General features: G+C 41.5%; 1 protein-coding gene across 3 annotated transcripts in view; it reads right to left on the bottom strand.

The window, feature by feature from the left end:
- Window positions 1-27,575, bottom strand: part of ULK2 (unc-51 like autophagy activating kinase 2) — an 85,496-nt gene that overhangs the window by 5,468 nt on the left and 52,453 nt on the right. For all 3 annotated transcript variants that reach the window (XM_062175519.1, XM_062175521.1, XM_062175520.1), the window contains 10 exons: window positions 23,528-23,665; window positions 18,257-18,402; window positions 13,967-14,047; window positions 10,154-10,440; window positions 9,643-9,830; window positions 9,169-9,272; window positions 4,442-4,591; window positions 2,839-3,044; window positions 1,024-1,202; window positions 129-247 (listed from right to left, as the gene is read on the bottom strand). In XM_062175519.1, the coding sequence (XP_062031503.1) occupies window positions 129-247; window positions 1,024-1,202; window positions 2,839-3,044; window positions 4,442-4,591; window positions 9,169-9,272; window positions 9,643-9,830; window positions 10,154-10,440; window positions 13,967-14,047; window positions 18,257-18,402; window positions 23,528-23,665 (1,598 nt within the window). The remainder of the gene's footprint in view (window positions 1-128; window positions 248-1,023; window positions 1,203-2,838; window positions 3,045-4,441; window positions 4,592-9,168; window positions 9,273-9,642; window positions 9,831-10,153; window positions 10,441-13,966; window positions 14,048-18,256; window positions 18,403-23,527; window positions 23,666-27,575) is intronic.

Genomic DNA, 27,575 nt, shown 5'->3' with positions numbered 1-27,575 from the left:
GGCCAAAAACCCCAGCATCTTTTCCGAGTCAAGAATATTGAATAACAAGGGAATTTCTCATAAGAAACTTTCTTCCTTGACAGGATGACATGGGCCCTGGTGCCACACACTGCAGTGTGCTTCCATACCTTGTTTCACAGCCATGGATGGGCTCAGTTTCCCGGACTTGATCTGGGCTTTGGCAAGATGAAGGGAAGCTGCAAGCAGCTGTGCCGCTTTCATGTATAACACCAGCTGCTCCACTCGCCTGCAACCCGGAAGACAGGAGCAGAGCGTTACCTTTGAACCAACAGAGCAGATTTGGTGGCCCACATTAGGACACCACTCAAATGCCTTTCTAAAGTACATCTTCTTGCTTCACTGACTGACTGATTTTATTTGAATGGCAAAGAGAGAGAGAGAGAGAGCGAGCGAGCGCGCTACCATCTGCTACTTCACTCCCCAAATGCCCACAATAGACAGGACTTGGCAAGGCTGAAATCAGGAACCAGGAAATCAATCTGGATCTCCCAGGTGCATGGAAGAATCCAGGCACTTGAGCTATCACCTGCCGCCTCCCAGGGCGCACACTATCAGGAAGCTGGAATTGACAGTGGGGCCAGAACTCAAACTCAGGCACTCTAATACGGGATGCAGCCATTCCAATTGGTAACTTAACCACTATGCCCAAACACCCAACCCCTCCTTGCTTTTTTACTGCACACGTAACTCCTGAAGGGAGAAAGCTTGACATGGAAGATTTGTGTACTTTGAACACAACAGAAACTCTCAGATAAAAACAATCTCTTCATCATCGAATATATTCAATGGTATCGTTTACAGGGAAAGGGGAATGCCAATGCTAGGGTTGCAGAATCTGTTGACTCATACGGTAAAATTGCATACAACGAAATGACTCAGGAGACTCCCGTGAAGCTTCTAATAATAAGATAGGATTTTCAGGGGATGATACTGCCTACATCTCAGACACAAGTTTATGGAAAGCATAAAGGATTGAGAAATGCATAAGAGGGGGGCACCTACCCCCAGTCTTTGCTCAGCTGGCTGATCTGGTCCACAACCACACTCTCCTGAATCTGGTACAAGGACACAGCAGATGTGCACAGCTCAGGATTGTCCCCTCGTACGGCCGTCAGGTCCAGCACACACTCGGTGAACATCAGCATCACGTTCAGATGGCGTAAGGTGTCTGTGTGCTCTCGCTGCAGCAAAGTCAATGTGTCATGCAAGATTTCAGATGGTCAATAGGTACATACCTACTTATGTACACAAACCAGGGCCACTGTTAATGCTTTTCTACTCTCATGAATATTAGAATGAACAAAGGAGACTGAGATTTCAATAAAGATCAGAAAGCTGGTAAGAAAAATACAAATGAAGCTGAATGTGGGTATGTGCACGTGTTTGTGTATGTATTAGAGCACCCACATAAGTAAGCTCCAAAGAGAGGTCACTGTGCTTCTATCAGACAAAAAATGAAAACTGAAAAATCACATCAATATGCATGAGACAGAAACATGACAAAACAGATATCAAGATTTTAAGTGTATGCTCCACACTAAAACACACTTCTTGGTAACTTAATGAATTTTCTAACTTCTTGTAGTTAAAAAAAAGCCTTATTTTAATTTCTGGTGGTTTTTAGTTAACAGGGTCTCCTAATACCAAAGCTCTGAATTTCCGTGGTTTTTTCAGGTAGTTAAAGAAGGAGGCATATACAGGCATAACTGCACCCAAAGGAGCAACACCTGAAAATGGGGATTCTGAAATAATGCTGTGTTGAGATCTATTATAAACCTATTTTGAAATTAATGTTCTGTTGGATTTAGTTATAAATGCACTTTGAAATCTCAAATAAGATTTAAAGTTTCTTGCCCTCCTTTTATGTTTCTCCTAGACACAGGGGAATACATTAATCAACTTCTGAAAGTCTCTCTGTTCTGTGATGGTACAATAGATTGGATTCTTCCAATGCACCAGAACACAGACTAGAATATAATTTATGTCTAGTTTGATGGAGGCAGAAAAAAATTAGGATTTTTACAATTTTAGATTAAATTACTTCTAAGTTACAAAATCACTACTCATGTAATATTTTATAACTTGTATGTAAATATTTATTCTTATTTACATAAAAAAAGCAGCAGAGGTCCTAGAGAATTTGTTCTTTAGTTAGCCTAAAGAGCTGGCTATTTTAATTAAAACTCAGGCTACACAAGCAGTACACATAAGGACTGAGAAACATTACTCGATTGAGTGGTGTTTTTGAATTCAAACAATTAGAATTGTATGGCCACACACTGAAATCATAAAACTAACTTCTGTTCTAGGCTTGTGCTCAGCAGACTTAAAAGTACAATGTCTTTTTTCCCCTTTAGAGCTGGCTCAGTACTGATCTACAAATGCAAGCACCCTGCCAGCTTAGCAGGTAGCATTTAATGATATCAATGACTAATCTGGCATTATAGTTTATTAATTTAAACTTAAGTGTTAAGTAAATTATTTTTACCTTGGGAAGAAAAGCATATTTTGAGAATAAAATGTTGTGGTTACAGGATAAATACTACTCTTTTACAATCTCTAAGTAGTAAATAACTTCAAACCAAATATTAAATACCCAAATTTATATGTGTCCCTCCTGTGAACCAAAGCTTGCCAGGATGAGTGTTATTGGCAACATTATTCTGAAAACACACCAGCAATGCTTTCCAAACAGAAAAGAAAAAGTGAGGTAAAGAGAAGAACACGACTTAGGACTATGCCATGTGCGCTGCTCTTCTAGCATCATAGACCGTTCTCACACATCGCATTCACATGCCACTACAGCCTCTCCTCTACCTCCATCAGGGTCTCCTCCGGCAGTTCAGGGGCTTCAAAGGTGACGAGCCCCTCTAGGCTAGGGGGTGAAGCACCATAAGGCACGTATCTCAGGCTGGGAGCTGCCTCTGCTCCCGGAGGGGAAGAGCCCAATGGCCCAGGCGGGGAGCCCACACACACGCGGCCACTTGCGGAGCACAAGGAGCCTCCCGAGCTGCTGGACCCCACTGCAAGGAAGCACAGGACACATGGCCCCGCGCCCAGAGTTAGGTCACAGAGTAAGGGCTTGTACACCCACTGCTACTCTTATGTATTGAACAAAACCTAGTGAAGTAAGAAAGGAAATGTTAAAAGATAAGTCACTGATAACTCTGTCCTGTTTTGAGCATATGACTAGTTTATAGTTTTCCATGTTCGCTCTTATTCCTTGCGTATATGTATATTTTACAGATGTCATCATAGCTAGTTTATGATCTGTCTTACACAAATATATATCATATACATTTCTCCTTGCTACTCCAGAGGCTTCATAATTAGAAAACTCAATGGATGCTCAGTGGTCCACTAACTATATATATATATGTAATGTTTATTTGGAGTCATTTATACTTGTGTTTCTGATTTTTTCACATTATAAACAATAGTACTATGAAACACACAGCTATTTCCTTCTTTTAAATAATTTTGTTGTGATAAAATACTCCAAAGTGGTATTATACACAGGAATCGAGTTACTACAAATCAAATGTTACAAACATGTTTACAGCTCTTCCTAAGAACTGCCACATTACTTTCTAAAACAGGGGTTAAGTACATAGATCCCACTAACTTCAACACCAAGCATAATACTTATAAAAATGTTGGGATATTAATTGATATAAAATATTACAATCTTAAAAGGGTAATTTATTATTTAAAATTTTTAATAATCTTAAAATATTTTAGCTCTCTTCCTCTTGCCTACTTCTATCCTTTGCTTATTAATCTACTGATGTTGTGACTAGTAACTTATTCATAAAAAGAAAACTTAAAGGACACAAAGTACAGTATATCAATAAGATGCTATAAAATTGCTTATGTCAAGTCTAATCTAAATATTTACTAACTTAATTTTTCATATATAACAAATTAATACAGAATAGATGATAAAACAAATCTATTAGACTCTCTATATGTATACAGGATAAAGTTTAAAGATTAAAACCCCAACTATATAACATTTAAATTAAAAAACACTTGAGTTTCTAAAAAACAAACAGTAACAAACAATAGCCTATCATTTTCAAATAATTTATTCAGCCTATAAAAATAAGCCTTCAACATATAACCTGAAAAGTATTATATATGCATAGCTCCTTCTTCATGGAGAAATCACATTTATATTTTTAGTATTATACATAAGCATATATTTATGATATATTTTATAATACTTTTATATAAATAATATAACATTTACTTTATAAAGGTTTTTATTTACTTCTTATATCTCTTTAAGGTTATTTCCATTTCTACAGAAACTGATACCCAGAGACATTAAATGACTTGTCGAAGTTACAGTAAGTCATTATCAGAACACTACACTCTAAATACCAGCCCCAGATCGTAATAGGATGAAGTGCCTCACCTGAGGTTGTTCTTGTTCGAAGGACCATATGGGTACAAGTGGGGGCCGTGGCACTGTGTGGAGGAGACCCCACAGTGAAGAGGACAGCCCTAGAACTTGCTGCCACTCCTGTGGGAGGTGCCAGTACAACACCACAGGCTCCTGCAGGAGCTACAATGAAACGTTTACAAATGTTGTATTACCTTGACAGTGTTTACACCTGAGGGTAGGATCGTACAGGGAGACTCTGATTTTGTATTAGGTTTTTTTTCTTTCAACAAAAAGCATTTATTTCTTAAAATCAAAAAACCCAATACTGTATTTCCATTAAAAATATTTTACAGTAATCTCTTCATAGTTGTGTGAATTACACACCAAAGTCTAGTACTCAGTTACTTCTGGATACTTCCAAAATATATAAAATGCAAATCTATATGTTGAGAGCAATTTGAAAAAGTATAAACCAAGAACTGGAAATAAGAACACAAAAGTAAGCTGAATGGAGAGTTCCCACAGCAATACAGCTGTAGAAAGATACCAACATACATGTCTTAGAATCACGTATGTCCATCTGTCAGGAAAGAAGGGAGGCTGGACAATGTTGGTCAGTGGACCAAGCTTCAGCTAAAAACGAAAGGCAGATGAAAAATCCCCTATCCACTGAACCAAGCAAAACCAATGAAAGCTGCCCAAAGCTTTTCCACATTCAAGCATTACTTCCAAAACCACAGAATGGAGGCAGGAGTTAACCACAAACAAATCACAATCTTAAAAAAATACTGGAAAATTGCCTCTGTGTCCGTCTTATCTACAACTTAGTGCAACTGCCAGTAAATAATTAACAAATGGAGAGCATGAAAAATTTAAAAATAAGTTAATTAAAGGTACTTATTGTTAAGAGAAAATGTATAAAATGATTTATACAACTATTTAATGTATTCAAGATTTTATTTTAGCAGGTATAAAAATATCTAAGGATGTTCATGGAACTATTTTTAAGATCTACTGTTCCTTTTTTTTTTTTTTTTACCTAAAGTCTTAAGTTTTTCCCCCACTATCAACATTTTAATTTTCAGAAACTGAATCTGTAACTGGAAAGCAAATACATAACTTCAAATGATAAGAAAGTTCATGTGAAAGACAGAAATGGAGAAGAGAGTATAAATTATCAAAGATGCATTTTTTAATGACTAAATACTCTAAGAAAAACAATCTGGTTTCATATCCATTAACTTGGACTTAAATATTCATGTAGAACTAATGAGCTCCATAAACTTTAAAAATAAAGTGCAATGAAACACATTATGGTCATCCAGGCAGGCTGTTTCCAAAACCTGTCCCAACTCCCAGTGACTTCTGGGGTTAAAGCACATAAAAGAATGACTTATACATAGAGCTGAGATGTCCCTCCAAGAGAAATAAGACCTCTCTGTCCTCAGCCCCAGCTCCACAGCAGTGGTGCACAGGTTTTCTCTGGCAGTGGGAGAGACAGAGAACAGAAAATTCTGAAGCTCTCCCCAAGGAAACTATTTGAAGCAGATCATGCGGAAGTTCACCCAGAAGGGAGGTATCCAAAACAATGCAGATGTTGGTAGTAAGCAAATGCAAGGAGGCTGGTAGCTCCAAGAGAGCAACAAAGTAAACAATGCATCATCTAGTAGTTTACCAGAGAGAACTAAGGAAAGAGACAGCTAAGAACCTTCCTGTAATCCAAACAATGCTTGAAGACTGTCCTCAAAGACTACTGCAAAGGAGCCAGTATTTAATTAAATCAGCCTGTTAAACAAATTATACCCCCAAGACACTGTCAAAAACAGAGCAACCTACTGGCAATTAAGAGAGGCTAGCAGCTGGGTGTGATGCCAACACGGGAGAGAACAGAGTCAGAGTTCTACTAAAACTACTGTCACACCACAGTGACTACCCATGCAGCCAAGGCATCATCTTCCTGTGTAATGGCAAATACAAGACTTCAATGAAACAGTTCACCAGACAAAACAAAAATTAAGATTTATTTATTTATCTGAAAGGCAGAAATACAGAGGAAGGGAAATAGGGAAGACAGAGAGAGAGAGAGAATTTCATCCACTGGTTCATTCCCCAAATGGTCCCAATGGCTAGGACTGAGTCCGGCTAAAGAGGAGCCCACATGGGTGCAGGGGCCCAAGCACTTGGGCCATCTGCTGCTGCTTTCACAGGCACATTAGCAGGGAGTTGGATCAGAAGTAGCCGAGGCTTGAACCAGCACAAGGTGGGATGCAGACACTGCAGGCAAAGGCTTAACCTTCTACCCCATAGCACCAGCTCCAAAATTTTAAAAATTTCATAAAGCTTGGAGAGGGAAGATCTACATCTAGAACTGCTATCAAACATCATATAAAATGTTCAATTTGCAACTAAAGAATTATGATACATGCAAATAAACAGTGAAGAGTGTAACTGTACACAGAGAAAAAAAAAAAAAAAAACAGGCAACAGAAACTGCTCTTGAAGACGGAAAAGGGTTAAGCATAGTGGTTAAGATACTACTTGGGCTGCCTGCATCCTGCATCGGAGTGCCTGAGTTTGAGTCCCAGCTCCACTCCCAGTCCAGCTTCCTGCTCATGTGCAGTCTTGAAAGCAGCAGGTGATGGCTCAGGTACGTGGGTTCCTGCCACCCATTTGGGAGATCTGGACTCAATAACCTGCTCCTGGTTTCAGCCTGGCCCAGTACAGGCTGTTACAAGCATCTGTGAAGGAATGAATCAGCAGACAGGAGATACTATCTGTCTATCTTTCTGCCTTTCAAATAAATATTTTTTTTAAAGTAGAAAGAAATAGTACTTAAAAAGGGAAAAGAAAAGGGCTATTTAGGGGTAAAATGTTTGCGCTTTACTAGAATCAAGTTAGTGTAAATCTGAAGTGGATTATGATAATTTAAAGGTACTTCAAGAAGTTTGTGGCAATGGAATTAAAATGTTTATTTTGGTGCAAAAATATTGAAATCCATGCATACCAGAAGTCTTCAAAAAGTTCATGAAAAGTACATATGAAATGCATGGAATCAATCACTTCTCAGCCTCTGGGCTAAGATTAGTATGAAATGCACAGAATTCAAAAATTTTTGAACCAAAATAAACTTACCTTTTCATTCAATTTTCTTTTCTTTTTTAAAGATTTATTTACTTATTTATTCCACAGGGTTAAAGAGAGAGGAAGAAATAGAGAAGTCTTCCATCTGCTGGTTCATTCCTCAAATGGCCACAACAGCCAGAGCTGGGCTGATCCAAAGCCAGGAAGTAGGAGCTGCTTCCAAGTCTCCCATGTGGGTGCAGGGGCTCAAGCACTTGGGCAGTTTTCCACTGCTTTCCCAGGCAATATCAAAGAGCTGGATCGAAGAGGAGTAGCTGGGACACAAACTGGCGCCCGTATAGGATGCTGACACCACAGGCAAAGGCTTAATACTACACCAGAGTGCCGGCCCCTTTACTCCACTTTCTACAAACTGTTGAAGTACCTTCATACATATACTGTAAGCACCAAAACAACCAATAATAACTTTTTAAGAAGGTAAAAAACATATTTAAAGGGATCAGTATCTGACACTTCAAACTACTCACTTAATGCAAAAGAAAGCAGTAAAATAAACATGACACACACAGAAAAAAAGGCAAAATGCATACATAAATCTAACTATGTCAATAATAATATTAAATGCCAAATAATATATAAAGACTGTCAGCTTATAATAAATGAGATCCAATATATGCATCTACAGAGGACATACTTTTGGTGTCAAAAATATAACTAGGTTGAAAGTACAAGGATGGGAAATGATATATCATGCCAACAACCATCATAATATGAACTGGAATTCTTTTTAGAAATCATGAAGGCAAGAAGAGAGAGTGAAATAATAAATCCTACAGAATTCTCTTTGGACTAGAAACCACATGCAGTAAGGTATTTTGCTGACCAGGCATTTTCTCCTTTGTATGCTCAAGGGGAAGTCAATTAAAAAGTGACAGAGAAAACAAGAACAAAAAAGTTACATTGGTGATTCTCAAATTTGCATTTACATAATAATCACCTGGGGAATTTATTACACAACTACATTTATCTTATATTCCATTTTCCATGAATCTTCTGAAGTACACTCATCTATTTACACTAATTTGGCCTGTATTACCCTACTAATAAAAAAAGAATCTAGGTCAGAATTCCTTCTAATTTATAGGCTGCTAATCATCAAGATGTTTTACAAGTCTCTGTCTCCACAGGACAATAAGGTGACAAAGACAATTTCTAGAACTGTACAGTAACACATTTGAACTGGTTTTTGTTGTTTAAAATTTTATTTGAAAGGCAGAGTGGCAGAGAGAGGGACAGAGAGACAGAGAGATTTTCTATTCATTGGTTCACTCCCCAAATGGCTGCAATGGCTAGGGCTGAGCCAGGCCTAAGCCAGGAGCTTGGAACTCCATTCTGGTCTCCCACATGGGTGCCAGGGGCCCAAAGACTTGGGCCATCTTGCACTGCTTTCCCAGGCACATTAGCAGGGAGCTGGATGGAAAGTGGAGCAGTTAAAACTTGAACTTGATACAAGATGCTAACATTGTAGGCAGTGGCTTAACTGCTATGCCACAACACTGGCCTCACATCTGAGCTGTTTTAAGCCACCAAGTTTATGGTAATTTGTCACCACTGGAATAAGAAAGTAATGCATATGCTAATAAATTACCTAAGAAGAAATCAGATTTTTTTCTTACCTATATCCATTGGTCGTTCTGTATTTAAACTGTCTGTGCTCCCCTGGTATCCACCTAAAGTTGTCTTTACTTGTTGATCTGATAATTTCCCAGTACTGACAGATCTAAAAAGAATAGTCATGTTAATAATGTGAAAGTACAGTTTTTAAAAAAAATAGAAGGGTTAATAGGCAGTTAGAGAACAAGGAAACAAAAATTCAGACACCAAATAATTCAAGGTAGATATAAACTTCCATAACCAAAACAATAGACAAAAGTAGAAAATTCAGGAAGTTCAGGGAGAACTCTGCATTTTACAGTTACTGGAAGCATCTGCAATTTCCAGAAATTTTAAATGTATACAATACATATTAATAATTAGAAGGCATAAGCCAGCTTCTAGACTTATGCAATCTGGCAGCTTTTATAAAGAAATATATTTGTTTTGCTATTACAGTTTTTATACTTAAGGCGAGGGAAGAAACAGTCTTTTACCTGCCGAACACTGCCTTGCTCTGCTGTTCAGGCCGCTGCCTCTTACTTCCTTGTACGAAGAGGCAGTGGGAGCATTCCCGTGGGTCAGTCCCGTCTTTGGACTGCCCTTCAGTAGGCCCATGACGAGTAACCAAGGCTAACAAGTTGGAAGACGCTTGTGTTTTAGGGATTTTGAAAGGAGCTGTGGTCTAAAGAAACATATACAAGCTAGTTAATATTGCAGGAAGTGTTCAGAATTAGCAGGGTGTGTGGCACAGTAATCAGGACTCAGACCTGGATTCAAACACTGGCTCTTCTATTTACAGCCTGTCACCTCAGAGCGTTCATTTCAACTCACTAAGTCTCTATTTCCTTTTCTGAAGATTAAATGGGCTCATGCACGGAGAGCATTCAGCAAGTGGTTAGCGTCTGGCACAGAGGTTGTGTTCATTAAATTACACTATTTTCATCATGAATCCTCTTCATAAATACTATACCACTTCATGATCTACAGAAGGGTTTAATAACACACCTTAGTAGGAGAGCCAATGATTGTTGGCAAAGGCGTTTTAAAGAACCAATCAGAATTCCGTGGGGAGGATCCCATGTGCTTGGTGGGAGAGGTTCCAAGGCTACCAGGCCGACTGGGCTGTGGTGAGTAGCTATACCCAGCCCCAGAGTGGGATGGACACACAGGGTCAGAGTGCTGCTTTCTGAGTTTCTGCTTGTTCTGATAGATGTCAGTCAGAGTGGGTGCACTCTGCAGTCTAGCACCCAATAAGTGAGGTTGTGGTGACTGGGCCTGTGGCACTGGAGAGCCTATCAAGAAAATAAATTAACGATATTAGTAATATTGCAACATTAACCTAAGATGAAGAAATGCAAGGCAAAAACTTGAAAATTAAGAAGACAATGTTTAAATAAGAATTTTGAGGAATGTCTGGTTTTTCATGAGATATTCTAAAAATTGTTTGCTTGGCAATAGACTTTCTGGCATCATTTACAAAGCAATGTGGTTGGTAGTCTCAGGAGTCAAAATTTAATCATGGGTAGATTAGCTGTTTTTTAAAAAAGTCTTTATTTATTAATTTTAAATTTTATTTGAAAGGCAAGGAGACATAGGGAGACAGAGATATTCCATCCACTGATTTGTTCTACAAATGCCTGTGACAGCCACGGCTGGGCCAGGCCAAAGTCAAGAGCCAGCTACTCAATTCAGGTGTCCCAGAAAGGTGGCAGGGACCCAAGTATTTGAGTCACCCTCTGCTGCCTGCAGGGTGCACATTAGCAGACAGCTGGATCAGAAGTAGATGAGCTGAGACTTGGACCAGGCTGTGGGTGTCAAGTAGCAACTTAACCACTGTGCCAAATGCCCAGCCCAAATCACTGGGGTTAATTCAAGGTCTCATGCACCAAAGAAAACTACACACTGATGAATGGTTACAGTGAATGGAAACAAAGGCCTACAGTGAACATATGATTTGTACTTTTTGTAAGAATACATCTTCAGGGGCCAGTGCCATGGTTCACTTGGTTAATCCTCTGCCTGCGGTGCCAGCGTCCCATATGGGCTCCGGGTTCTAGTCCCAGTTGCTCCTCTTTCAGTCCAGCTCTCTGCTGTGGCCCGCGAGGGCAGTGGAGGATGGCTCAAGTGTTTGGGTGCCTGCACTCACATGGAAGACCAGGAAGAAGCACCTGGCTCCTGGCTTCGGATCGGCGCAGCACTGGCCATAGTGGCCATTTGGCGGGGGGAACCAACGGAAGGAAGACCTTTCTCTTTCTCTCTCTCTCTCTCTCACTGTCTATCTCTATCTGTCAAAAAAAAAAAAAATACATCTTGAGTCTATCAGTGTAATTATTTTCTTTTCTTACCTAGCAACTAAAAGAAACTTCAAATTAATCCAAAATAATCCCTATTCAAAACAAAAATTAACATGTTAAAATGGAGGGCAAGCATCGTGCTGTGGCAGCTAATCCACTGCTTGGGATCCTATATCCACTGCCTATATCCCATAATGGAATGCCTGGGTGAAAGCCTCACCGACACTTCCAACCCAGCTTCCTGTTAATGTGCACCCTTGCAGGCAGCAGATAATGGCTCAGACACTTGGGTCCCTTTCACCTACACGGGAGACCCAGAAGGACTTCGTGGCTCCTGGGTTCAGCCTGGCCCAAACCTGGTTGTTGTGGCCATTTAGAGAGTAAACCAGCAGATGAAGAACACTGTCCTCCCTGCCTCCTTCCCTTTCTCTTTCTCCCCTCCTCCTTTCTTCCCTTCCAAATAAAAATAAATAAGAAAACTTTAGGCCGGTGCCATAGCTCACTAGACTAATCCTCCACCTGCAGCGCCGGCACCCCAGGTTCTAGTCCCAGTTGGGGCGCCGGGTACTAGTCCCGGTTGCTCCTCTTCCAGTCCAGCTCTCTGCTGTGGCCCGCGAGGACAGTGGAGGATGGCCCAAGTACTTGGGTCTCTGCACCTGCGTGGGAGACCAGGAGGAAGTACCCAGCTCCTGGCTTCGGATCGGCGCAGTGTGCCGGCTGTATCAGCCATTAGGGGAGTGAACCAACGGAAGGAAGACCTTTCTCTCTCTCTTTCACTGTCTAGAACTCTTTCTCTCTGTCTCTCTCACTGTCTAACTCTGTCTTGCCAAAAAAAAAAGAAAAGAAAAGAAAACTTTAAAAACACAGAAAAGTGGGGTGAGAGTGTGACACAGTGGGCTAAGCTGCCACATGGAACACTGGCATCCAGTATCAGAGCACCACTTCAAGTCCCATCTTCATTCCAATCTAGATCCCTGCTGATGTGCTTGGAAAGGCAGTGAAAGAAGGCACAAGTACTTGTGCCCCTGCCACCCACGTGGCAGACCCAGATGGATTTCCAGGTTCCTGGCTTTGGCCTAGCTCTGCCCCGCCCCCATTGAGGGCCACTGAGGGCATTTGGGGAGTGAATCAGCAAACAGAAGATCTCTGTCTCTCCCTTTCTGTTACTCTGCTTTTCAAGTAAAACAAAAAGTAGAAAAGAAAATCATAAAGATAATACTTTTCCAGAATTTTACTGTCTAAAAATAACAGGCATAAGGATATTTTCTGTATTTTGTTGGGTTTATTAGTGACATATTTAAAACATAAAAACCCAAATTCTCTACAAAGAAAACACTTGCCGGCCCACACATATTCTTGACTTTTAAGGGGTACCACCATGTCAAAAGCCAGGAGGTACAGTCCCCTCTCCCTATACAAACTACGTTGTTGCCAACTTAAGGTCCAGCAAGGCTTGAGCTCCCGTTACACATTCTTTAGAGTTTCTTCCAAGGTCAATTATCACCAATAACATTAAGGGCATGCAAGTATTCTTAGTGACCCAACCATCATCTTTCTAAAAACACACCAGGGGTCAGTGCCGTGGCCTAGCGGATAAAACCGCTGTCTGCAGTACCAGCATCCCAAATGGGAGCCAGTCCGAGGCTCAGCTACTCCACTTTCGATCCAGCTCTCTGCTGTGGCCTGGGAAAGCAGTGGAAGATGGACCAACTCCTTGGGCTCCTGCGTGGGAGACCAGGAAGAAGCTCCTGGCTTCAGATTGCCCTAGCTCCAGCCATTGCGGTCATTTGGGGAATGACCCAGCAGATGGAAGACCTCACTCTCTCCTCTCCTCTCTCTCTCTGCACTCTGCCTTTCAAATAAATAATAAATAAATTAAAAAAAAAAAAAAGAAGACACTAACAACTTTGCTATTGGCCACTAAATTAATTTCATTTCAAACCTGATATTTACTCTTTCAGAACTGTTTTGCCATTTATATAAATATATAAATAGGCAAAATATTATGATCTGGGGAAAGTTATTTGAGTTTTAAGAAAACACAAAATATGTACAAATAAACTTAGAATAAAAGAGTTCCTTTAACTAGCCAGTTCCTCAAATACCCATACAACAAAATTTAACCTAGCATGGATTTACACCACATCTTTTTAGAGAGCACATTCTATAGTAAAGCAAACATAGTCACACAATCTGACGATGACTGGCAAAAATCATATTAATCAAAAATCATATCGAAATAATAAAATTTTATTTTCTAGACTGATTAATTATGTGACAATGAATAAAATTGAGCTAAGTTATTTGATTCCTAATACTTATTTTCATAATGGAATCTCACACCCAAAAAGAGTATGAGATTTGCTATTATATGCTAAAACACATTAGACCAAGATTCTAAAACCAAGATAGTACAGGAAATACTTCACAGCAATTTTGTTCTTTTAACAGGACAAGAAATGTAAAACGCCAATCCACTCATAATTTAATCCAAATCATTAATATACCAAATAAATTTTCCCACCTGAAGAGTTTCTACTCCTGGATTCATGGCCCTGAGAATGCCCACAGCAGCACTGACTGAACTGCTCAGGAATTGTCCCAACTACAAAGGGAGACAGGGAAAAGAAACGATTCCAAATCAATACAGGGTTGTAACACAAAACAAGCTGCTCAGAATTCTACAGTTCATAAACTTAAATTAGCAAAGATTTAGCTCAACAAACATTTATCAAGCAACCCATGTACCGGGCACTGGGCACATGAAGGTTACCACTGTAACTTGCTTTGAAATGAGATCATCAAGAAAGCAAGTCTCACGACCAAGCTAATGCCTGTACCAGGCACATGTGTATGACCGAGTTTGTAAAAAGTATCTGGGGCTCAGCTAGCAGTAGTCCAGCTGCTGTCCCTCTGGATCGACCCCACTGGTGATAAAGCCAGATGCCCCTGCTCCCAGCAAGGACTGTGTATAGCAGGGCACTGCTTCGGGCCTGTTGAAGTGCGTCAGGGAGAGCTTCCAACAGACAACTCAGTGCTCGAGCTACTCCCTCAGTCTGGAGAACACCTTCTTAGAGCTGTGTTAAATGTGAGATTATCTGCCCAATTTTGCTTCCTTCCTTCCTCTCTCCCAGCTGTCTAACCTACGTTTGGGTGCGGGCCCTCCTGCCTTCCCCTATCCACTGCTGTCCTTCACAGGTATTTTCCCCTGATCAGTCTCTTACACATATAATCTCTTTTTTTGCATCCACCTTCCCTAGAACTCACACACACAAATACAAAGGGAACACTGGAAAAGACTTCAGGAGTTTACAAAAACAAGACACCCAAGTCTATGGCAGAAGGGGATGATGCCTAAATGCTTAGGCAGAGCTTAGATCCCAAGGAAGGGCCTTTTCCTGAGTGCAATGATAAGGTTTGGCTCTTGTCTTTAAAGATCTTACAGTGCCTCCAGGGCTCCTGCAAAATGAAAGAAGGCCAAGATTGTCTGAAGATTTTCCAGCGAAAGACAGCTTCAAAAGTACTGCAACAGTAACATGAAATTTAAATTTTTTTTAATTAAACTTTTATTTAATGAATATAAATTTCCAAAGTACAGCTTATGGGTTACAATGGCTTCCCCCTCCCAAAACTTCCCTCCCACCCACAACCCTCCCCTTTCCCGCTCCCTCTCCCCTTCCAATCACATCATGATTCATTTTCAATTCTCTTTATATACAGAAGATCAGTTTAGTATATATTAGGTAACGATTTCAATAGTTTGCCCCCATATAGCAACACAAAGTGAAAAAAAATACTGTTGGAGTACTAGTTATAGCATTAAATAAGAGTGTACAGCACATTAAAGACAGAGATCCTACATAGTATTTTTTTTTAATTAATTAATTTCCTATGCCATTTCCAATTTAACACCAGGTTTTTTTTTTTTTTCATTTCCAATTATCTTTATATACAGAAGATCGATTCAGTATAAAATTAGTAAAGATCTCATCAGTTTGTACCCACGCAGAAACACAAAGTGTAAAAATACTGTTTCAGTACTAGTTATAGCATCACTGCACATTAGACAACACATTAAGGACAGATCCCACATGGGATGTAAGTACACAGTGACTTCTGTTGCTGACTTAACAATTTGACACTCCTGTTCATGGCGTCAGTAATCTCCCTAGGCTCTAGTCATGAGTTGCCAGGGCTATGGAAGCCTTTAGAGTTCGCTGACTTTGATCTTATTCCGATAGGGTCACAGTCAAAGTGGAAGTTCTCTCCTCCCTTCAGAGAAAGGTACCTCCTTCTTTGATGGCCCCGTTCTTTCCACTGGGATCTCACTCACAGAGATCTTTAATTTAGGTCTTCTTTTTTTTTTCTTTTCCATGGTATCTTGGCTTTCCATGCCTACAATACTCTCATGGGCTCTTCAGCCAGATCCGAATGCCTTAAGGGCTGATTCTGAGGCCAGAGTGTTGTTTAGGACGTCTGCCATTCTATGAGTCTGCTGTGTATCCCACTTCCCATGTTGGATCTTTCTCTCCCTTTTTGATTCTATCAGTTAGTATTAGCAGACACTTGTCTTGTTTGTGTGATCCCTTTGATTCTTAGACCTATCAGAGCCATCGAATGTGAACTGAAATTGATCACTTGGACTAGTGAGATGGCATTGGTACATGCCACCTTGATGGGATTGTATTGGAATCCCCTGGCACATTTCTAACTCCATCATATGGGGCAAGTCTGATTGTGCATGTCCCAAATTGTACATTTCCTCCCTCTCTTTTTCCACTCTGAAATTTAACAGGGATCACTTTTCAGTTAAAATTTAAACACCTAAGAATAATTGTGTGTTAATTACAGAGTTCAACCACTAGTACTAGAACAACAACAACAACAACAAATACTAAAAAGGATAAAGTATTACATTGTACATCTAGAGTCAGGACAAGAGCTGATCAGGTGCATTTCATTTCAACAGGTTTCCCCTTTGGTGCTCAGTTGTCGCCAATCAGGGAAAACAAATGATATTTGTCTTTTTGGGACTGGCTTAATTCACTCAGCATGATGTTTTCCAGATTCCTCCATCTTGTTGCAAATGACTGGGTTTCATTGTTCCTTACTGCTGTATAGTATTCTATGGAGTACATGTCCCATAATTTCTTTATCCAGTCTACTGTTGATGGGCATTTGGGTTGGTTCCAGGTCTTAGCTATTGTGAATTGAGCTGCAATAAACATTAATGTGCAGATGGCTTTTTTATTAGCCAAATTAATTTCCTTTGGGTAAATTCCAAGGAGTGGGATGGCTGGGTTGTATGGTAGGGTTATGTTCAGGTTTCTGAGGAATCTCCAGACTGACTTCCATAGTGGCTTAACCAGTTTGCATTCCCACCAACAGTGGGTTAGTGTCCCTTTTTCCCCAGATCCTCTTCAGCATCTATTGTTGGTAGATTTCTGAATGTGAGCCATTCTCACCGGGGTGAGGTGAAACCTCATTGTGGTTTTGATTTGCATTTCTCTGATTGCTAGTGATCTTGAACATTTTTTCATGTGTCTGTTGGCCATTTGGATTTCCTCTTTTGAAAAATGTCTATTGAGGTCCTTGGCCCATCTCTTAAGTGGGTTGTTTGTTCTGTTGTTGTGGATTTTCTTGATTTCTTTGTAGATTCTGGTTATGAAATTTAAATTTTTTTTAAAAAATTATCATTGTAGGTCTTACATTTTTAAAATAGCAGGGCTCCTAGGGACTACCTGTAACCTTTATCTTTCTCCTGAGATTTCTTCCTATGCCATCTTAATTTTATTACAGCAGTTTCGATGAGGTAGGGCCCTCTCCTCTTGGAAATATGCCATCTGCAATTTGAGGATCTGCCACCAGCACTACCTGTTCTTCCCACCCTGAGAGCTGTCATCTCAGTGGCTTTAGCCTTTCTTATACATAGTCTGGAGTTCAGGTATTTTTTTCTCTTAGTTGCACTGGACATGTAGTTTGTGGTCTGTTTTTCTGTTTGAAAGAATCTGTGCTGTTCCTTTTAGCATTCTCCTTGTTACTGGACATGACTTCCGGTAGAAGATCTGTAACAAAGTTGTCACCAGGTTCCTACTGGAGATGGAGGCTTCAGGTGCACATGCATGAGCTGCTGTATTTTAATCTTCATAAATCCGAGTGATGGGGGGGGGCATTTTATGCTCTTTAACCCAGGGTTTCTGACTTTGCATTTAGAACCCAAACTCTATGAAGATGCAGCTATATTATTTTTCTAATACTGATCCTAACAGATTTATGCAGAGATTCTTAAGAAGGTGTTGGGAATGAGTTAAAAAGTTGGCTGGAGAGATGACCAAGATCTCCCATCAGCTGAGAAATGGTGTCATCAAAAGCCAATACTCCTGGCCAGTGCCGTGGCTCAACAGGCTAATCTTCCGCCTGCAGCGCTGGCACCCCGGGTTCTAGTCCCAGTTGGGGCGCCGGATTCTGTCCTGGTTGCCCCTCTTCCAGGCCAGCTCTATGTTGTGGCCCAGGAGGGCAGTGGGGGATGGCCCAAGAGCTTGGGCCCTGCACCCATATGGGAGACCAGGAGAAGCACCTGGCTCCTGGCTATGGAGCGCGGTGCGCCGGCCACAGTGTGCTGGCCGCAGCAGCCATTGGGGGGTGAACCAACAGAAAAAGGAAGACCTTTCTCTCTGTCTCTCTCACTGTCCACTCTGCCTGTAAAAAAAAAAAAAAAAAAAAAAAAAAGCCAATACTCCTACACAGACTATGTCATGTCATATTTGTTACAGTGAAAAAAAGGTCGAAAACAACTGCTTTAAACTCTTCTTACCCAACGGGGAAGGTGAGTAAGGCCGGGAAGATCCGGTAGAGAGTCTCCGTCCAACTGTCTGTGCTGTGTCTGCTGGCGCCGGGGAGCAGGATCCCACCCGAAGAAAGCCCATGGGGCTGGTGTTAGACCTTCGTACCACTGCAGATCTAAAAAGGAGGAAAAACAATTACTTCTCCTCTGGCAGGTTATAGGGCTCTTTTTATTCCTGGCCTTTTTTGAAACTTCCTTAACAATAGGCCATGGAGTAGAGTTTTTAAAAATATGTAACTCATTGGAACTGGCATTGTGGTGTAGCATCCCATATCGGCAGTGCTTTGTGTCCTGGCTGCTCCATATCCAATCCAGCTCCCTGCTAATGCATCAGGGAAAGCAGCAGAAGATGGTACAAGTGCTTGGGGGCCCCTGCACCCACATAGGAAAGCTGGAAGTAGCTAGGCCCACCCTGGTTCCTGTAGCCATTTGGGGAGTATTCCAGTGGATAGAGATCTCTCTCTCCCTCTCACTCTGTATCTCCCTCTCTGTAACTCTTTCAAATAAACAAAATCTTTTAAAAAATACTTTTAAGATTTATTATTTGAAAGGCAGAGTGACATATAAAGAAAAATAGAGATCTTCTCTCCACTGGTTCACTTCCCAAATTCCCACAACACCTGGGTCTAGGCCAGGCCAAAGCCAGGAGCTCTACAAGGTAGGAATGGCAGGAACCCAAATACTCGGGCCATCATCATCTGCTGCTTCCCAGGCACATTAGCAGGAAGATGAATCAGAAGTGCAGAGAAGCCAGGATTCAAACTGGCATTCAGACATGGGATGCAGATTTCCCCAAATAGTAGCTTACCCTATTGTACCACAATGCCTGCCCCACCACCTCTGCTTGGAAGGCAGAGAGACAGACAGAGATCTTCCATCCACTTCCACTGACTTCCCAAATTCCTACCTCAGGGTTTTGCCAGGATGAGCCAGGAACTCACTCTGAGTCTCCCATGTGGGTGGTGGTAGGGATGCAGGTACTTGGGTATCATGTATTACTTCCCAGGGTGCACATTAGCAGGAAGCAGGATGAGAAGTGGAAGAGCCAGAACTGAAGCCAGGTGCTCAGATATGGGATGCAGGCATTCCAAGCAACAACTCAATTGCTGTGCCAATCATCTGCTTTTATTTCTAGTTTCAAGTATATCCCTCCAAAATTCCTCAATGCATGTTCTCATTTAAGCAAACTGAATACCTATTATTTTCACTTGTCTTAACATCAAAGGTGGTATCATTTACCAAGCATTGTCAATCCTTTTGATTTGAGGTCCATCTATACTCTTAAAACTACTGAAGATTCCAGTTTTAATTTATATAATTTATATCTATTGTTAGTGTATTACAAAGTAACTGAAAATTAACACATTATTAATTCACCAAAATAATAATGTATTACATGTAATATAAGATAATTGAAAATGAGTATGTTTTCCAAAACAAATTAGGAGAAGCAGGATATTATTGCATTTTTGAAAATATCTAATGTCTGACTTAACAGGAGACATTTGGATTATCATCAATGCTTCTGCATTGAACTTGTTAAACAATATGTTATTCTGGGTGAGGTATATAAAAGATCCAGGCTTACAGAGATATGTTACTGAGAAAGAAAGGAATATTTTGGCAGTCTATTCAGATAAATGTAATATTCTTCTCTTGTATTACACCATAAGTCAGCAAGTAGTAATTTCTAAAGTACAATGTGGAATCTAAAACTACCAATGAACTCTAGCACTCCGTTTCGACATTAAGTTCTGTTCCTTAGCTAAATATCTTGTACTCTGAATGAATCTTTTAACATGTGATTTTTTTTTTTTAAATTTGAGAGACACAGATCCCATCTGCTAGTTCATATTCCAAATGTTCACAGGCAAAGCCAAGAGCCAGGAATTCAATCCAGGTCTCCTACTTGGATGGTAGGAATCCAACTGCTTGAGCTATCACCTGCTGCCTCCCAGGGGGTGCCCATTAACAGAAATCTGGACTCAGGAGCTGAGCTGAGACTTAAACCCAGGTAGTCTGATATGGGACAGCAGTGTCTCTGTTTTTGTTTTTTTAAGATTTTATTTATTTATCTGAGAGGTAGAGTTTCAGAGAGAGGAAGAGACAGAAAGGTCTTCCCTCTGCTGGTTCACTCCCCAGATGGCCACAATGGCCGGAGCTGGGCCGATCCAAAGCCAGGAGCTTCTTCCAGGTCTTCCATGCAGGTACAGGGGCCCAAGGCACTTGCACCACCCTTAACTGCTTTCCCAGGCCATAGCAGAGAGCTGGATCACAAGTGGAGCACCAGGACACGAATCAGCACCGATAGAGGCTGCTGGTGCTGTAGGCAGAGGTGCTGCCCACTATGCCACAGTGCCTGTAACAGCATCTTCAGTGCTGGACTAAACATCAACCCCACACATGACATTTTAATATTTGTTCACTGGTTCATGGTGTTATGCAGATATTCCAAATGTTGACACATTAAACATTTTTATCAAAATATCATCTTCAATGTCAACAGAATCATATGTCAAGACATAACAGGAGTTGTCAGGATCACAGTAGTGAATACAAGTTTTCAATATTCTAACTTTTGCTTAAAAGCTCAAATTTTATCACTGACATGTGCTGTCACTTCCTTTCTTCAAAGAAGCAAAACTTCATTCATTTTTGACAAAAAGGCCCACAACCACATTTGTCATGCATTCTTTAAAGTAGAAAGGATATTCTGTGAGAAAGTGGCCAGTTCAGCTTGCAACTAAGGCAACCATATAAGTGCTTCTCCTAAGACAGCTACTCTAACGTACTTTTACATACAGATTACACTCAAGGGTTGAGATCTTCAAAAAGAAATTTCATGTTCCTTTGTACTACAAAGTGTGCAGTGGTGGTGAGGAAAACCAAGACTAAGAATGCAGGGAATCCCTGCTGTTGGCCTGGGATAAGCAACCTAAGACAGCCCAACTGGGAGACATGAAAGAAGCTCCTGACTTCAGCCTAGCCCAGCCCCAGCCTTTGTGGCCATCTGGGAAGTAAACCAGCAGATGGAAGATCTCTCTGTCTCTCCCCCTCTGCAACTCTTTCAAATAAATAAATCTTTAAAAAAAACAAACAAAAAAAGTACATCGGCCGGCGCCGCGGCTCACTAGGCTAATCCTCTGCCTGCGGCGCCAGCACACCAGGTTCTAGTCCCGGTCGGGGCGCCGGATTCTGTCCCTGTTGCCCCTCTTCCAGGCCAGCTCTCTGCTGTGGCTTGGGAGTGCAGTGGAGGATGGCCCAAGTGCTTGGGCCCTGCACCCCATGGGAGACCAGGAGAAGCACCTGGATCCTGCCTACGGATCAGCGCGATGCGCCGGCCACAGCACGCTGGCTACAGCAGCCATTGGAGAGTGAACCAACGGCAAAAGGAAGACCTTTCTCTCTGTCTCGCTCTCACTGTCCACTCTGCCTGTCAAAAAAAAAAAAAAAAGTACAGCTGAGTTCTACCATCTTGATTCACACTAAGGCAACCAGCTGCTGCATTTTTCCTTTTGGCACTATTAGTGCAACAAAACAGCAAACCATATTGTAGGGTTATTATGAAAATCACTTTGCTGCCATGGACCCTGTAAAGAAACCCAAAGATCACACTTTAACAACTACTGCTTGGGCCAGCACCATGGCGGAGTAGGTTAAACCTCTGCCTGCGGCACCAGCATCCAATATGGGGGCCAATTCGAGACCTGGCTGCTCCACTTCTGATCCAGCTCTCTCTGCTAATGGGCCTGGGAAAGCAGAAGATGATGGCCCAAGTATTTGGGCCTCTGCACCTACGTGGGAGACCCAGAGGAATCTCCTGGCTTCCCATCAGCCTAGTTCCAGCCATTGTGGCCATTTGTGGAGTGAACCAGCTCAGGGAAGACCTCTCTTTCTGTGTCTCCCTCTCTCTCCCTGTCACTCTGCCTCTCAAATAAATAAATCTTAAAAAGGACCATTAATATTCTATTAACTATCTTTTTTCCAATGTATAGTATAAGTAAAAAATGTGCTAACCTCAGTAAATCAACACCTTCTTTATTCTTCTTGTAATGGAAGACGCACTGTGTATCAATTGGCCCCTAACTGGTACACACTGGGCTTACTTCTCATCCTTTGCTATCATAACAGTTAATAATTTTGCATGTATGCAATCTCATACCTGGCAAGGACTATATGTGTAGAATGTTTATGCCTATGTGCATGAAGCTATAAAGTGAGTTACTAGAAGTTGAAGTGCTATTTCTTCTCTCTACTCCTCCTGAGTTCTGAGATCTGTCTTCTCTGAGGCTTTAGGAGAGCACAGTAAATCTCATTCCGTCAGCTCTCTGATATTCACAATCACATCAGCCCTGCTAAAGTGAGCCCTTCTTCCATCTTCCTCCCATTTTCTAGAAAGTATGAAAATATCTCATCCACTGAACATCTCTTTTTCTATTTGTTATTAAAGATCTATTTATTTCTTTGAAAGGCAGAGTTAGAGAAAGTGAGAGATCTTCCATCTGCTGGTTCACGACCCCAAATGGCTGCAACAGCTGGGGCTAGGACAGGAAAAAGCCAGGACGTAGGAACTCCATCTGGATGTAGGAGCCAAGGTCCTTGCACCATCTTACATTGCTTTCCCAAGTGCATTAGTAGTGAGGGGGACTGGAAGAGGAGCAGCCTAGACTTCAGTCAGTACTCATACAGGATGATGGCATTGCAGGCGGTAGCTTAAGCCTCTGTGCCACAACACCAGCCTTTGAACATCTATCCTATGTTACTGGTGTTTGTTATTCCTTTACTAAAATGTTAGTGTAATCTGAAGACAAGGATGAAATAAACAATATGTAACTAATCTGCTACATGTGGGATTTCATTATTTTAACAAGTTCTTACTCAATTCTTAAAAGTAATTATATTAATAAATACACACGGACACTTTGAAAAATTTATGAAAAGTGTATATTATGAATGAACTATGCATGGATTTTAAAATTTTTGCATTACAATAAATGTATCTTTTAACTCCATTTTCCACAAATTTTTTGAAGTACCCTCATTATATGTGCATATATTATATTATCCAGCTAAGCATAAATATCACTTAAATGGGTCAATCATAAAATCTTTCCATTTTGTACATTTCCATTATACACATATGGAAGAGATTAAGTCTGTCACCAAAAGTCATGGATCTTTCAATAACAGTATCAAAAGAAATTTTAAAAGAAAAAGAAGAAAGGAAAAATGGCAGCTTACCTTGGAGAACCATGTGGATTTGTACCAGAGCTGGCAGTAGATGTAAGATTCTGCTCTATGCGCTGATAATTCCTTATTTGAGTAGGAACTGGAATTGGTGCTGTTTCGCTGTGAGGTGACACAGTAGGCTGACACTGCCTACAATCATAATTTATTGAAAAAGAAAAGAAGTATCAGTAAGGTTTTTCTTTTGTTTGACCCATTAATGAGAGAGAAAATCTGAGAAACAGCCAAATGATCACCGTATATGTCTAAGTTACAAAATATATATTTAGAGGCAAAAAAAAAAAAAGTCACATTTGTTATCTAAAGAGCTGTCCTGACATTCATAGGCACAACAAGGGCTAAGAGCTGTAACAATAACCTGGGATGAAAAGTTCCTCTACAACATCAGTAAGAGTCCACAGTCAACAAACTGTTTCATCCACTCCCATTCTACTACTCATTTCTATATGACAGGGAAAAAAAATTTTCTAGGAAAATACACTGGGTAGAAGAACAGGAAATTCAAGAGCAAGGATAACTGGAATGTTTATCAAAGTCATGAATGCAGTTAGGGTTCCCAAGAAAATCTGTCTTAAAGAAGATTGAAAACACACTGTGCAGGCCGGTGCCGTGGCTTAACAGGCTAATCCTCTGCCTTGCAGCGCCGGCACACCAGGTTCTAGTCCCGGTTGGGGCGCAGGATTCTATCCCGGGTGCACCTCTTCCAGGCCAGCTCTCTGCTATGGCCCGGGAAGGCAGTGGAGGATGGCCCAAGTCCTTGGGCCCTGCACCTGCATGGGAGACCAGGAGAAGCACCTGGCTCCTGGCTTCGGATCAGCGAGATGTGCCGGCCGCAGTGGCCATTGGAGGGTGAACCAACGGCAAAAGGAAGACCTTTCTCTCTGTCTCTCTCTCTCACTATCCACTCTGCCAGTCGAAAAAAAAAAAAAAAAGAAAAAAAAAGAAAACACACTGTGCAACTCTCAAAGCACACAACTGATAAGAGGTCCACATTTTCAAGTGTCTGGTATTGGTTTCTTTAGTAAGCTTCTTTCTTCACTTTTTATCAATTCAGAAACAGTATTACTGGGATAACTTTGAATTCATTTTGGAAAATTTCCTGAAACAAACAAGGGACAATGCTGGGCATTAAGAAAGATGACTTGGAGGCTGGTGCTGTGGTGCAGCAGGTTAAGCCACAGCCAGCAGCGCCAGCATCCCATATGGGCGCTGGTTTGAGTCCTGGATGCTCTAGTTCTGATCCAGTTCACTGCTAATGAACCCGGGAAAGTAGTGGAGGACGGCCCAAGTCCCTGGGCCCCTGCACTCACATGGGAGACCCGGAAGAAGGTCCTGGCTCCTGGCTTTGGCCGAGCCTAGCCCGTCATTGCAGCCATTTGGGGAGTGAACCAGCAGATGGTTCTTTCTCTCTCTCGAACTCTGCATTTGGAAGGAAGGGAGGGAGGGAGGATGGATGGATGGATGGATGTATGAATGGATGATGACTGGGAGCAAGCCTGGTGAAGCACCAGGTTGAACTGCTGCTTAGGAGGCCCACATCCCTTTGTCAGAGTGCCTGGGACCAAGTTCTGCCTCCTCTTCTGATCCAGCTTCCTGGTAATATGTGCCCTGGGAGGTAGAAAGTGCTGGTTCAAGTATTTTAGCCACTGCCACTCATGTGGGAGATGCCACAGGAGTTCCAGGCATTTGCTTTGGCCTGACACAGCCCCAGATATTGCTGGTATTTGGAGAATGAACTGATGGCCAGAAAATCAATCAATCTCTCATGTGCCTCATTCTCGCTATTAGCAGTTACCTTAGAAACAGAAAGAAAAGGCCAGGAGGACTGGAGACAATTACCTTCTTTGAGCCACAGAAACAATAACTGTTTACCCTGACTGCTCTTGATAGCAGAAAACCTCAGCTACAGTCAGCACACAGTCATTTACATCCAGGGGGATTTCAGACTGTACACCATTCAATGGGTTGGTTTTCATTTAGGTATTTCCATTAGGTACTTTTTAATATGATGATTTTTGTTTTTAACATCATACATCTGATTCTTCAGTTTATCTGAATCCTGAGAACAGCTAAAACAAAATAAACTCTCTACCACTCAAAACTTCAAGAGATTTCATTCACCAACCCAGGGCCTGTAAGCCCATACACACACAGGTCTGACAGCCCAAGTTCCTTACAACAAGCAACCAGCAGACACAAGTATCAGCATGTGGATGGACAACTGCCATCTTCCCACTGTTTCCTTTTAAGACGTAAACAAAAAGTTCTGAAAGCATTCAATTCTGAAGTATATCAGGGATTTTCTTTTAACTTAAACATTGTCAAGTTCTAATATTTTTTCCATCTCTAATGGGAAATTGGAAAGCTAGATAGAGGGACCCTAAGAAGTAAATTTAGCAATCTCATAGTTCAAAGCACCTCCCTCCCTATCCTTCTCTCTGTCCCTCCCTCCCTCCTTCTCTCTTTCCCCTTCCTTTTCTCTCTAACTCTGGTTCCTCCTCTTCCCGGCACATGGAGAAGGGAACAGCCTTGGTGAGTGTTGTGAAATGTTGTCTCATTCAGTCTTTGGACAGGCTCTGAAAACAGACTCAGAGCCCAGAAAGTCTTCCCTGGACAAATGCCCAGACCTCCAGTCAGCTAAGGGTACTGCAGCCTTTTTTCTATCTGCTTTTTACTGAAATCAATATGTAAGCATCGCTTGACTCTCTGAGCCCAAGGTAAGGAAGGAAAAAGTCTCCAGCACAAGCTCCTCACCTCCAGCAGGTCTCACAGTTTAGGGGATTCTCTGTGTGGACCGTCATCTCTGAGCCCCACCGAACACTGCAAAGATTATGCAGTCTGACAGCACAACAGCACAGCCGCAGGCCATTCTATCTCCTCTCACAAAGCTGAGAGAAGACAAATGCAAGGGGTAAGAGTGGGTGACTGCTTCTTCAGATTCAGTCTTTATGTAACCACCTCTGTGTTTTAGGAAGACTCCATGAGTAAATCCATGAAGTTAGCAAGTAATCAAGCCAGCAAGGATTCACCTAGAATGAATGTAACACCCAGAAAGAAGGGAGGACCTATGCAAACAAATGCCAAGCCATAGCTGTGACTCACACAGAGCTCTGAGAAGTGATGGGAAGCTCCCTGGGGATAAGTGGTATTGATCCTGAGGCCAAAGCAACAACAGAGAAGGGACCAGCCTGGCATATGGTCCCACACCTGCACATGAAAAGCAGGTGAAGGGTCCAGCAAGAAAGAAGTTACTATCTATGAAGGGAGGCCACTAGAAAAAGGGGGACTCCACACGGAGGTAACATCCTCTCATGCACTACAGGCTGTGGATGCAGTTGGCCTCCATCACTGTCTGGGAACAATCCGTCTTCAGAATTCTGATATACCAACCTCTTTGCACCTACTTTTTGCCCAGGTGCAGGAAGAATAGGTATTACGCTCCCTACCTGTACTGTAGACCATCACAGAGGTAACGAAGAACCTATTACTAAGAGAAGTTTCTTTAGGTAAAAATACACGCATCAGTGAAGCAAAGAAAAGTTAAATAACTGTATCACAGGAAAGGAAGCTAAAAGGGAGCCCAAGATGCCAGAAAAAAAAGGGGGGGCAGGAAGTAAAAAAAAAAGGGGGGGGGAACCTAGAAATTTAAGAGGAGACTTTAAAAAGTGCAAAGAAAAAATGGAATTAAAAGGTAAGCTTATTTTGGTGACCGTGCTGCCTACCACAAGCCCCCCAGGAGGCAGTGTGGAAGAACAGCGCCCAGCTGGGAGGGCAGAGCACGAGCTTTCAGAGCCCGTGTGCAGTTCTGCCATCACTCTCTTTCCCTTTCTTCTGAGAAAGCATGTCCCAAATCAGAGCTGCCCTTCCAATCTGTACACCAGAAAGACCACAACACATGAAGCAAAGCTGTAGCTGACCCACAGCCAACAGTAGTAACACAAGTAAGAAACTATATTCACATTTGTCCTGTCTAGATTTTTTTACTTCATCGTTGCAGTCCAGGACATTTAAAACCTCAGCTTATCCTTCTAACACTCGGTTG

This window comes from Lepus europaeus, chromosome 18, assembly GCF_033115175.1.
Source record: "Lepus europaeus isolate LE1 chromosome 18, mLepTim1.pri, whole genome shotgun sequence".
In the NCBI taxonomy this organism is placed as follows: domain Eukaryota; kingdom Metazoa; phylum Chordata; class Mammalia; order Lagomorpha; family Leporidae; genus Lepus; species Lepus europaeus.
Note: the sequence above shows the minus strand (reverse complement) of the source record. Positions and strands in the feature narration are given on the sequence as shown.